We start from the raw sequence: 12,813 nt of genomic DNA, 5'->3' as shown, positions 1-12,813 counted from the left end.
AACGCATTTCACCAGCGTGTATTGAACCGTGAAGGCCGTACCGAATGGTTCATTATCATATTGAGTATTGTGACATCCCTAATATACACATACACTCTTAACAGATGAAGTTTCAGGAAGTCATGTGGTCACTGTACCGAAGCAAGGTGTAATGCTGCAAGTGTCCAGTCCGATGCGGTCGCCCTCACAGACACGCCCTCCAAACGCCGGCGCGGGATTGGTTGCCGAGCGATAGCGCCGCCTGATGCCCACGTCACATGTCCGACTGCACGCGCTCCAGGCCGTCCACTCACTCCACCCACAATCCACTGCAGGAATCAATGTACACAAACTACTGAGAACCGAACCCATCAGGACGAATAGAAGCAGATGGAAGAACACTTTACTGTGAAGAAGAAAAGATCTACTCTTCACACTGGAGGATGTGATGATCAAACTCACCAGGGCAGGGCGCTGACCCACACCGCATCTCTCCATCAACACACGTGCTGTCAGGAAACACAACACACTGTCAAATCATCAGGGACAAGAAATATATATATTAATAATAATAACAGGGCATACTATGTGGAAAAGTCACATGGGTATTTAAAAAAAAAAAAAGTTTTATTAAGGACAGTAAAGCATTACAGAAAATAAACATACACCAAAAGGGCGGACAAGAACAAGAACAACAGCCAGAGGAAAAGGGAAAAGAAAAAAAGAAAACTTCCCGTCATTTCTGCGTTCAAATCGGTTCAAACGCAGCGCTGCCTTCCCGGAACGCTGTGCTGAAGCGGAAGCTCGTCGCGTGAGTAAACATCAGTAAACGACACGATCGCGTGCTTCGTCAGTCAAATGCGCTAACGGACTCCATTGCTGTTCTCTGTATAACGTTACACTAGTCTGACGCTAAACCGTTCTGCTTGCTACTGCTAAGGTTTAGTCGCATACAATAGTCCATAAACCGAATCATGTCCTCATAAACTGAGAGTAAAGACACACAAAGGCCACTAAATACAGTCCATACCACAGAGACGGACGTCCTGATGTTGCTGTTTCTCCTGTAAAATTAGTAGTTGGTTTATTTAGGGTAGTGTGATACCACCCTTATGTGATACCACAATTTAATGTTTATGTGATGTGCATTTAAGTGGAGCAATGTAGTGTTTAATATAATTGCAATTTGCATCTTGTAGTTCAATATTAATGTTAGGGGGGAACCAAAGAAAGCGGAACCAAAGTGCGGGTATCGGTGCATCGCGGTACCTAGGTGACGGACGCCACCCCCGTCTTTCATACAGAGATTTGTGTATGAAGATGGCGGTTCGTTCTTTCACTCTCTGATCTTACCATTCTGTTTTCCAGGTTGGTATTCTGTTAACACATGACAATAACTGTGTTCCCCTGAAGTGTATGTTGTGTATTGAAACTGTGATGAGTTGGTTATGAAATTTTCGATGTATTAAGCCGAGTTAAAGAGCCGCGTTTACAATCGCGGGAAAACGGTTCGGTAACAATGCCGCGAGCGGCTGTGTAACATGAGTATTGTGCTGAATGAGTGACACTGGTGGTCTCACTTCCTGTTAACGTTATTTTGTGTTTTTAAGGTATCCTGACAGGTTATAAACTATAGTAAATGTTAAGAGAAAAGGGGTATGTTGTTTAAAATATAAAGGAGAATTTATTATGAAAGTGTTATAAGTTGAACAGTTTTCCCAAAGTGTATAATTCATGTTGTGACTCTAAAGTCATGAAAATATTCATTTAATGCCAAAGAGGGTTTATGATTTACATTACTATATTAGTATTACAGTGCATTTTGTGAGTTAACAAGTAAACAGATATGTGTATAGACATGTATATATATAAATATATATATCTATATAGCTTAAAGTATGCTTTATCCTTGTGACATTGCTGCACTTTAAAGAAAGAGTGGTGCTTTGCTAAGACATGATTACTTTGTGAATGTGAGTGTGAAATATGTCACATTGTTATGTGGAGAGTAAAGAGAAAACTATATTGACAAGTTTAAATTGAAATTAACGGATAGACTCTGACATTGAAACATGTTTACACTAAGGGAATGTTATTGTTTTATACCATGATTTGATACATTTGTAATAAACGATACAGAGATTTGTGTATGAAGATGGCGGTTCGTTCTTTCACTCTCTGATCATACCATTCTGTTTTCCAGGCAGTCAACTAAGGGAGTTGAGAGTAGTGAACCCCAACCAAAATCATTTGTTACTGCAGTTACACTATTTTGAAACTCGTAACAGTAGCGTTTTCTTCTCCACGCTTGAGGACGTCACCGCTTTGTGCGCTCGTCATTCTTTAGCTCCGCCCACTCGATACGCCTCCAGCTGCTCGGTTTTTTCCGGAAAGACTCGGTACAGCCCATATTTCTTTTATAAATATAATAAAACTAAAGACTTTTCGACAGCTGAGGTGGCTCGGGCATCTATTTCGGATGCCTCCTGGACGCTTTCCCAGGGAGGTGTTCCGGGCACATCCCACCGGGAGGAGGCCCCGGGGAAGACCCAGGACACGCTGGAGGGATTATGTCTCCAGGCTGGCGTGGGAACGCCTCGGGGTACCCCCGGAGGAGCTGGAGGAAGTGGCCAGAGAGAAGGAAGTCTGGGCGTCTCTGCTTAGACTGTTGCCCCCGCGACCCGGCCCCGGATAAGCGGAAGATGATGATGATGATGATGATGATGATGATAAAGACTTTTCGGAGATATGAAGGATGCAATACTACTCTATAGATACTCAAGATTGACATGAGATTGACTGAAACTGAGTGTTTCACCCCCCCCCCTTTAACTAATAATGTAAATTAATATATTCAAAGCCATGTATTCTGACTCTCAGTTGTCTGTTTAATTAATCATTAATCATAACAATTAGCAAATTATAGTATGACTTTACTTATTAAAGCACATGACTATTAACTAATTGTTATGTAATATGTCATTGTGGTTATGGCTTTTGAATTAATTGTGAATTAGTTAATATATCTTGCTCATCATCTGTTTGATGGAGCTAATGTAATGTCTATTTTAAGTTTAACACCTACACTGCGTTTAGGGGCTTCGTTGTCTCTTATTAATTGCAAATCTAACAAATTCTTAACTTTAGTATCCAATCTTATCATTTGTTCAATTTAACCATTGCATATCACTCCCAAAAGATTGTATCTGCTTAATTATTGATATTTACAATTAATTTGAATATTTACTTTTTACTTTCGGTACTTGAGTACGTTTTAAATCTGATACTTTTGTACTTTTACTCAAGTGATGTTTGAATGGAGGACTTTCTACTTTTACTGGAGTCATTTTTTATTTAGGTATATATAGTTTCACTCGAGTATAACTTCTGAGTACTTTTACCCCCTCTGCAGATTTGTGAATGCAGTGATGAGGGAACAGGAAGTTACCAGTTGTTGCAGCTGTCGTAGGGCACACTGTGGCCCGGGGTGTAGAGCGCCCCCTGGTGGACACATGGGCAGCGGTGCAGAGGAACGCAGGTGTTATTGAACAGATAGAAGCCAGGAGAACAGTAGCAGCCATCATAACACTCAGTGGCACACTCCACATCGGCCTGGGCATCCAGACACACACGCGGGCACGCACCGCCCTGAGCCACACACTGATCCTTCAGCAGGAACACCATGCCCTCCGGACACACACCTGCACACACACACACACACACACACACGTCACGTCAGAGGTCAGAGGTCAGCGAGAGGTCAGGGTTAGCGGCGGTCTTCACCAGAGCAGGGCTGGGCGTTGCAGTCGCGGGTCTGAATGTGTGGCCCGGGACAGACGAGGCCTCCGTACAGCGGCGGAGGAGAACTGCAGAACCGCTCGCGAGTCTGAACTCCAGAGTCACACTCAGAGGAACAGGAGGACCAACTCGACCAGGACGACCAGCCACCGGACACTACAGAGAGAGAGAGAGAGGGGGAGAGAGAGAGAGAGAGAGAGAGAGAGAGAGAGAGAGAGAGAGAGAGAGAGAGAGAGAGAGAGAGAGAGAGAGAGAGAGAGAGAGGGAGAGAGAGAGAGAGAACAGTCAGAGATACTGCAGCTCTCTATCACCACACCAGCTTCAGGAGACCTGTGTGTGTGTGTGTGTGTGTGTGTGTGTGTGTGTGTGTGTGTGTGTGTGTGATGGGTAGGTTTAAGGGTAGGGTCTGTGTGTATGTGTGTGTGTGTGTGTGTGTGTGTGTGTGGGGATGTTTTTGTGACATATGAGGACACAAATGTGTATAATGCCATGGGTATGACACAGGTATTACAGGAGAGGGTGAAATATGAGGACATTACCCATGGCCCCACTTTACAAAAGGCTTATAAATCACACAGGAGGAGTTTTTATGAGAAAGTAAAAATGCAGAATGTTTCCTGTGATGGGTTTAGGGACAGGGGCAGTGTGTGTGTGTGTGTTTGTGTGTGTGTGATAAGTAGGTTTAGGGGTAGGGGCAGTGTAGGGAGATAAAACAGGTGTGTGTACCGGGGCAGTGGAGTGTGTTGCACGGCTCGTGCTCTTCCGCGTCTCCACCACAGGGGGCGCCAGCGTCCGTGTGATTGCAGCTCCTGAAGCGCCGCCTCAGTCCCACAGCGTCCACGTGATGGAAGCAAGTCTTACTGCAGTCGGACCACAGAGTCCACTCGCTCCAGGACACGCCCTCAGGGCCTGCAGGGGGCACAGGGGTCAGTCTCTGTCCTAAAGCTGCGGTCACACACACACACAGACACACGCGCACACGCACACACACACGCGCACACGCACGCACGCACACACGCACACACACACACACACACACACACAGAGAGACCTCACCGTCAGAGCAGGGCGTGTAGCAGCGGCGCGCTTCAGTGGAGTCTCCGGCACACGGCTCGACCCGCAGAGCTCCCATCGGGCTCAGAGGAGACCTGCGGACACACAGGTCACATTCAGGGTCACTCTGGGTCAGTCTGGATCTCATTCAGGGTCACTCTGGGTCACATTCAGGGTCACTCTGGGTCACATTCAGGGTCACTCTGGGTCACCTTTGGGTCACATTCAGGGTCACCTTTGGGTCACATTCAGGGTCACCTTTGGGTCACATTCAGGGTCACATTTAGGGTCACTCTGGGTCACATTCAGGGTCACTCTGGGTCACATTCAGGGTCACTTTGGGTCACATTTACGGTCACTCTGGGTCACATTCAGGGTCACTTTGGGTCACATTCAGGGTCACTCTGGGTCACATTCAGGGTCAGTCTGGGTCATATTCAGGGTCACATTTAGGGTCACTGTGGGTCACATTCAGGTTCACCTTTGGGTCACTTTGGGTCACATTTAGGGTCACTCTGGGTCACATTCAGGGTCACTTTGGGTCACATTTAGGGTCAGTCTGGGTCACATTCAGGGTCACTTTGGGTCACATTCAGGGTCACCTTTGGGTCACATTCAGGGTCACTTTGGGTCATATTCAGGATAACCTTTGGGTCACATTCAGGGTCACTTTGGGTCACATTCAGGGTCACCTTTGGGTCACATTCAGGGTCACTTTGGGTCACATTCAGGGTCACTCTGGGTCACATTCAGGGTCACCTTTGGGTCACATTCAGGGTCACTTTGGGTCATATTCAGGATAACCTTTGGGTCACATTCAGGGTCACTTTGGGTCACATTCAGGGTCACTTTGGGTCACATTCAGGGTCACCTTTGGGTCACATTCAGGGTCACTTTGGGTCATATTCAGGATAACCTTTGGGTCCCATTCAGGGTCACTTTGGGTCATATTCAGGATAACCTTTGGGTCACATTCAGGGTCACTTTGGGTCACATTCAGGGTCAATTTGGGTCATATTCAGGGTCACTTTGGGTCACCTTCAGGGTCAATTTGGGTCACATTCAGGGTCACTTTGGGTCACATTCAGAGTCACTTTGGGTCACATTCAGGGTCACTTTGAGTCACATTTAGGGTCAGTCTGGGTCACATTCAGGGTCACTCTGAATATTAAATAAAAAAGTCAACATTCACATATATATCAAGCTCTTATAACAACACATAATTCCTAAAAAATAATTCAAATTCGATTATTTAAATATCAAATAATAAATAATGATAATAGTGATAATAAAAAAATAGGCAAACACATATAATAAAAATGGATAAATGATAATGCTAGAAATAATTTTATTATTTATTGTTATATTTTGACAAATAATTTATTGTAATATGTGTTTCAAAATATTAAAAACTCACTGGCATTTAAAGCATATCTGAAACATGATTGTTTATTACAAAAAAACCTCAAGAGCTTGAATGAAAACACATTTTCTTAAAACTTTTTACTGTAATAAATAAATGACTATTTTAAATGGCTATTTTTAAGTTTTCCATTAAGAAGCGTAAATAAATAATGCTTCAGTAATCAATGTGACTTGACTCTGAAATTTTGAAAGGGGACTTTATTAATATATTTAGTTATTATTATTATTACTGTATTTATTTATTGATTATTTTTGAAAGAAAAATGTATGGAAAATAGTCTAATAATGTATACTTAAATTAATGTTTTGTGATATTTTTATGATTAAGTGCTTTTGTTTTGTTGTTAGTTTTTGAGTAATAAAAGCATGTTTTCCTGTTCGTTTTTAATACATTGAAAAACAAGTGAAAATCCCACAGAACATAACTTCAATAAATGGATGATAAATGACCTGTAACGGTGCTGGATTCCCGTCCCACAGCTGCTGTCACATGACGTCCATGAAGACCAGGCCGACCAATCACAGCGGGCGACACAGCTGGATTCATCGCATGTGACACGCCCATCTTTACACACACTGCATGATTGGATAAACAGTTACAGTATCACAACTGCCATATAATCAGAAGAACCGCTTATGAATTCAAATCTACTGACCATGAGCTGCAGCTGCTGTTACTGACTTCCTGTCCAGGCCGGATGACCGAACCGTCCCATAAACACTCACATTTACTGGCAGAGACACAGCGGCCATCTTGTAGGAAGAGCCCAGGAGGACAATAACATCCTAACCAACCAATCAAACACGCAAGCAAAAAAAAAATCTTAATTTTGAGTTATTTTTTCCCAAAACAAGACAATTTTTACTTGTCTAATAAATGTTTCTTAATGTAAGATTTTTTAGATATTTTGACTCGAAACAAGACAAAAATACTAAGTAAGGAAAGCATTTTTTGCAGTGCACCGCTCTACAGTCATAAGAAATAATGAAATGTCTGTCATTAACTCCTCCCCCTAATGTCGTTCCACACCCGTAAGACCTCCGTTCATCTTCACACACAGTTTAAGATATTTTATATTTAGTCCGAGAGCGTATGCAAGTGTATGCACACTATACTGTCCATGTCCAGAAAGGGAATAAAAACATCATCACAGTAGTCCATATGAGACATCAGTGGGTTAATTAGAGTCTCTTGAAGCATCCAAAATACATTTGGGTCCAAAAATAACAAAAACTACGACTTTATTCAGCATTGGCTTCTCTTCCGGGTTTGTGTTCAATCCTCAAATAAAGATTCAAACGGTTATGAATCAGCGAATCGATTCATGATTCGGATTCGGATCGTGATTTCAGCAGTTTGACACGCGATCCGAATCATGAATCGATTCACTGAATCATAACCGTTTGAATCTTTATTTGAGGATTGAACACAAACCCGGAAGAGAAGCCAATGCTGAATAAAGTCGTAGTTTTTGTTATTTTTGGACCCAAATGTATTTTGGACGCTTCAAGAGACTCTAATTAACCCACTGATGTCTCATATGGACTACTGTGATGATGTTTTTATTCCCTTTCTGGACATGGACAGTATAGTGTGCATACACTTGCATACGCTCTCGGACTAAATATAAAATATCTTAAACTGTGTGTGAAGATGAACGGAGGTCTTACGGGTGTGGAGCGACATTAGGGGGAGGAGTTAATGACAGACATTTCATCTTTGGGTGAACTAACCCTTTAAGATACGATACATAATAGAAATGTGCTCTGATTAACTGTAATAAATGATTTCAGCCCGAGCATGACCTGACTGTACCGGTAGAGCAGTTTAATGAGCAGTTCCTCCTCTCCGAATGGAGGTCAGAGCAGGTCACATGACACGCATCCGCTTTTCCAGCCAAACAGTCCGCCTCCTCCACCAGGACCATTCCTCCGGTGCATCCTGAGGAGAAGTTGTTTAGAGAAGCGATCGACGGATGGAAAGCATGTGAGATCTGAGTATGAGATCTCTCACCGCTCTGAGTGTGTGTGTCCGGCCCGCAGGAGTGTGTGTGACACGCGTGTGTTTGTCTGCTCATCCCGTCGCAGTCTCTCCCGCCGTTTTTGGGCGGAGGGTTGGAGCAGGTCCTGTTCCTCACCATCATTCCTCCACCACACGGGACGTCACAATCTGACCACTGAGTCCACTCTGACCACTGACCGTCCACTGATGAGGACACACATGTGTATAATGCCATGGGTATGACACAGGTATTACAGGAGAGGGTGAAATATGAGGACATTACCCATGGCCCCACTTTACAAAAGGCTTATAAATCACACAGGAGGAGTTTTTATGAGAAAGTAAAAATGCAGAATGTTTCCTGTGATGGGTAGGTTTAGGGGATGTGTGTGTGTGTGTGTGTGTGTGTGTGTGTGTGTGTGTGTGTGTGTGTAACAGCAGGGGTTTTCAAACTGGGGTCCTCCAGAAGATTCTAAAGGGTCCCCAGAAAATTTCAGAAAATAAAAAGACATCTATCAAACTATCTAACCGTTTAATTTGTAAATGTTTCTCTCCTTTCTTGCCATACATCCTTTCCTGATGTGTATATGTCTGATTTGTATCTTTCGATTGAGTTTCTCTCACTATACTCCGCTTTATCTAACTCACTAGGAATGTAAGGTAGTGTTCTTAACGCAGTACGTAAGCTGCTTACACACATTTATTGTGAAAGTTGCTTATTCAAATCATTTTAATTCAAGATGTTCTTAAGGTTTATACGTCCAACATTAAGCAGAGACAATTTAAGTTTGGAAACAATATGTTGTATAATGTCACACTTACGATTTGTCTAACAATTTAAATGTTTTTCCATACATTTAGGAAGGGGGTCCCTCATAAAAGGTTCATCATATTTGGGGGTCCTTGGCATCATAAAGTTTGAAAACCCCTGTTACAGTGTGCGCTTGAGAGAGGATTTGAGCTTTAAAGCGATAGTTCAGCCATAAATGAGCCTGTGATGTTGATCTGCTGACCCCCAGGGCATCATAGGTGTGTGTGTTTCTTCAGGAGAACACTAATGAAGATTTTTAACTCAACCGTTGCTCGTATAATGCATGTCAATGGGGTGTATTTCTATGAGCTCAAATCCTCTCTCAAGCGCACACTGTAACAGGGGTTTTCAAACTTTATGATGCCAAGGACCCCCAAATATGATGAACCTTTTATGAGGGACCCCCTTCCTAAATGTATGGAAAAACGTTTAAATTGTTAGACAAATCGTAAGTGTGACATTATACAACATATTGTTTCCAAACTTAAATTGTCTCTGCTTAATGTTGGACGTATAAACCTTAAGAACATCTTGAATTAAAATGATTTGAATAAGCAACTTTCTCAATAAATGTGTGTAAGCAGCATTTTTGGCTGAACTATCGCTTTAAGGTGTGCTCGTACCTGGACAGGCGCGCAGGAAACACGGCCGGCTGTCGAATTGGGCTCCGCCGCAGGAACCGCCGGGCCTGGCGTCTCTCAGGATGTTCCTCTGGCGGAAAAGCGAGCCGAGACCACACGACACACTGCACTGAGTCCAGGACGTCCAGGCAGACAGAACACAGTCGACTGGGGGATCACACACACACACACACACACACACACACACACACACACACACACACACACACACACACACACACACACACACACACACACACACACACACACACACACACACACACACACACACACACACACACACACACACACACACACACACACACACACACACACACACACACACACACACCTCTCAATCCCACAGTCCAGCTGACCTGAATCTGAGCTGAGATCTGTTTGTTGACTCACAGCAGTCGTTCTCGTCCGAGCCGTCGGCACAGTCTCTGTGGAGGTCACATCTCTTCTCTGAGCTCACACACTCGCCGCTCCAGCAGAGGAACTGCTTGGAGGAGCAGCGATTGGGCAGCAGGGGGCGCTGAGAGGGCGTCACTGACCCTGAGGAGACAGAGAGAGAGGGGTCAGGGATACTCGTGTGTGAGATTGAGACTTATGCACATGGCCAGAAAATGAATGTATTTAATTTTAGGAGAGTCAACATGTTCAAACTAAACTAAACAAAGAAAAAAAAAAGAAACTAAGACAAGTAAAAAAAAGTTTTTTTTTTTTACTTGTAATGAAATTAATAATAATGAATAATAACAATAATAACAATATTAATAATAACAATATTAATAATAATAATAATGAATTAAAATAAAATTCAACTTGAAATAAATAATGAATTATAAAAAAATATAAAATTAATAAAATTAAAATAAAATTCAACTTGTAATAAAATAAACAATGAGAAATAAAAAAACAAAAATAAAACAGAACAAAACAAAATAAAACAAAAATAAAACAAACAAAAAACTAAACAAAACGGTAAAAAAACAGCACAGGGTGAAACATCTGAAAAACAGCTTTGAATGTAAAAAAAGATCAATCAATTCTAAAAATACTCAAATGTTTTCTTATTTGAGTCTGTAGTATAATAATATATAGTACTAATATATTATTTATATAACAATAGAGGACTTGCATGCTGTGTTAATTAACTAACTAAACGAACGAGCATACACAGATTTACAGTAGAGCTGAGGAAATCTAACTTTTGTTCAGAGAGTTCATAAAAAATATTCATAATCTATAATAACTCTGCTAAATCATTTGACTCATGTGACATTTTACATAATCATATTTAAATATTTATTTACAGCAAATACTGCAGTTTCTGATGATGTTTGACTGAGCTACATAAATCAGGATGTTTAGTTGATATTAATTTATGTTTTGTTTAAATGAATCTTTTATGTTTAATGCTGTTATCTTAAAAGGTTATCAATGTGGTTATCAATATTGTTCTGCTGATATATATATATATTATTCTTTTTTAAATAGCTTTAATTCTATTAATATTTAAACTGAGGTTTTATATTTTTGTATTCATTGTAATTTAAATTTTTTTTGTGTGTTTTAGTGTTTATTAACTATATTAAAATGTAAATATAAATATTATAATAAAATGTAAATAATAAATAAAAATGTATTCAATATTTCTATTTAGCTTTAATATATTTTGATTTCACTTTTAGCAATTTTAGTAGTTAAAGCATAAACTTACTTTAAGTTTTTTTATGTCATATTTTATTTTATTTCTGAAAACAGGTTTTAATAGTTGTACATTTATTATTATTACTCATAACAACAGTTTAAGTGAGTATTATGTGTGTGCTTTATTTTTACCGCAGCGGTCTTCATCGGATCCGTCGGGACAGTCCTGGCGGCCGTCACACACGAGCTCAGCTTCCACACAGCCGAACGTCCTGCAGGAAAACTGTCCTTCCACACACACAACTCTGGGTAATCCATCATCAGAGGGTGTCGATGCATCCCACAACCCTTGAAAAGAGAAAAATAAGCCTTTAACTATGCCATTGACCAGCTCCTGGGTAGGGTTGCTCCAGTCGTTCGTAAGTTCCTCCTTAAATTTGAACGTAAAGTCCACACTAGAGGCTTAGTAACTACTAGCTAGTTTGTAACTAACTCTGTACTTTTTTCGGTTTCACCATTTGATCTTAAAGCAGAACGTAGCTAGTAAATCGTTAGCTCTTCGTAAATTAATGTGTAGTCGCATTATATGACGTTTACCCTCAATGATCCAAAAGCAGCCTTCAAATACGTGAGCTGAAGTTGTGTCGAAATGCTCTGAATTTTAGTTTATCCATTATAACTTATCTTACCTCATGTAATCAACGGTAAAAATACGTTTCGATTAAATACGATACTTAATTATGAATAACTTAAGTGCTTATATATATAAATAACATTCAGAAGCATTCAGTATATGACATGACATTAATAGGGATCAGTAAATAAATACTGATACAAAAAACAAAAACATTTATACACTGTAAAAAATTGTTGGTTTTTGTTGGTTTAACTTAAAAAAGTAAGTAACCTGGTTACCTTAAAATTTTGAGTTTATTGAAATTAAAAATTTGAGTTGATACAATGAAGGAAATTTGTTTAATAAATAGAAACTCAAACTATTATTGTGTCTGAACCACATAAAAAATGTGATAAATCATGAAAATAGCACAATTTGGCTGCGTCATCAGAAATAACACACACACAATTACCCAATATGCTTACACAATCTTTTAATAATATTTTAATAAAGGTTGTCAAATCTCAACAAATGTTCAGTGTATTAACTCAAAATTTTAATTTCAATAAACTCAAAATTTTACATTTTTTTAAATTACATTTTTTCCAAATTTTTACAGTGTATATAAAAAATTACTTTTATTGATTATGACTGATTTTATTTTATATTATGACATGCACAACACGGAGCGATGGGACAGATGCTGTTTTGCACGGGTTCATGTTAAAGAGCTGCTAACAAAGTAATCTATCGACATAATGTTTTCTCTCTTAAAATATAAGTAAGGGTAAATGTCATGTAAAACAAGAGCTTTATTATGCAGTTCAGTCCGTCTGCTGTCATTTTAACCATT

General features: G+C 40.4%; 1 protein-coding gene across 1 annotated transcript in view; it reads right to left on the bottom strand.

Annotated features, from left to right (window-relative positions):
- sspo (SCO-spondin) overlaps positions 1-12,813 on the bottom strand; it is a 163,341-nt gene that overhangs the window by 82,637 nt on the left and 67,891 nt on the right. The window contains exons 49-61 of the mRNA XM_067434918.1: positions 11,537-11,692; positions 10,100-10,246; positions 9,692-9,856; positions 8,270-8,461; positions 8,072-8,197; positions 6,912-7,041; positions 6,706-6,831; positions 4,834-4,925; positions 4,504-4,686; positions 3,763-3,933; positions 3,428-3,680; positions 442-488; positions 138-308 (exon numbers count right to left, since the gene is read on the bottom strand). Of these exons, the coding sequence (XP_067291019.1) occupies positions 138-308; positions 442-488; positions 3,428-3,680; positions 3,763-3,933; positions 4,504-4,686; positions 4,834-4,925; positions 6,706-6,831; positions 6,912-7,041; positions 8,072-8,197; positions 8,270-8,461; positions 9,692-9,856; positions 10,100-10,246; positions 11,537-11,692 (1,959 nt within the window). The remainder of the gene's footprint in view (positions 1-137; positions 309-441; positions 489-3,427; positions 3,681-3,762; positions 3,934-4,503; positions 4,687-4,833; positions 4,926-6,705; positions 6,832-6,911; positions 7,042-8,071; positions 8,198-8,269; positions 8,462-9,691; positions 9,857-10,099; positions 10,247-11,536; positions 11,693-12,813) is intronic.

This window comes from Pseudorasbora parva, chromosome 24 (assembly GCF_024679245.1).
Source record: "Pseudorasbora parva isolate DD20220531a chromosome 24, ASM2467924v1, whole genome shotgun sequence".
Classification (NCBI taxonomy): domain Eukaryota; kingdom Metazoa; phylum Chordata; class Actinopteri; order Cypriniformes; family Gobionidae; genus Pseudorasbora; species Pseudorasbora parva.
This window is presented reverse-complemented; position numbering and strand designations above follow the sequence as displayed.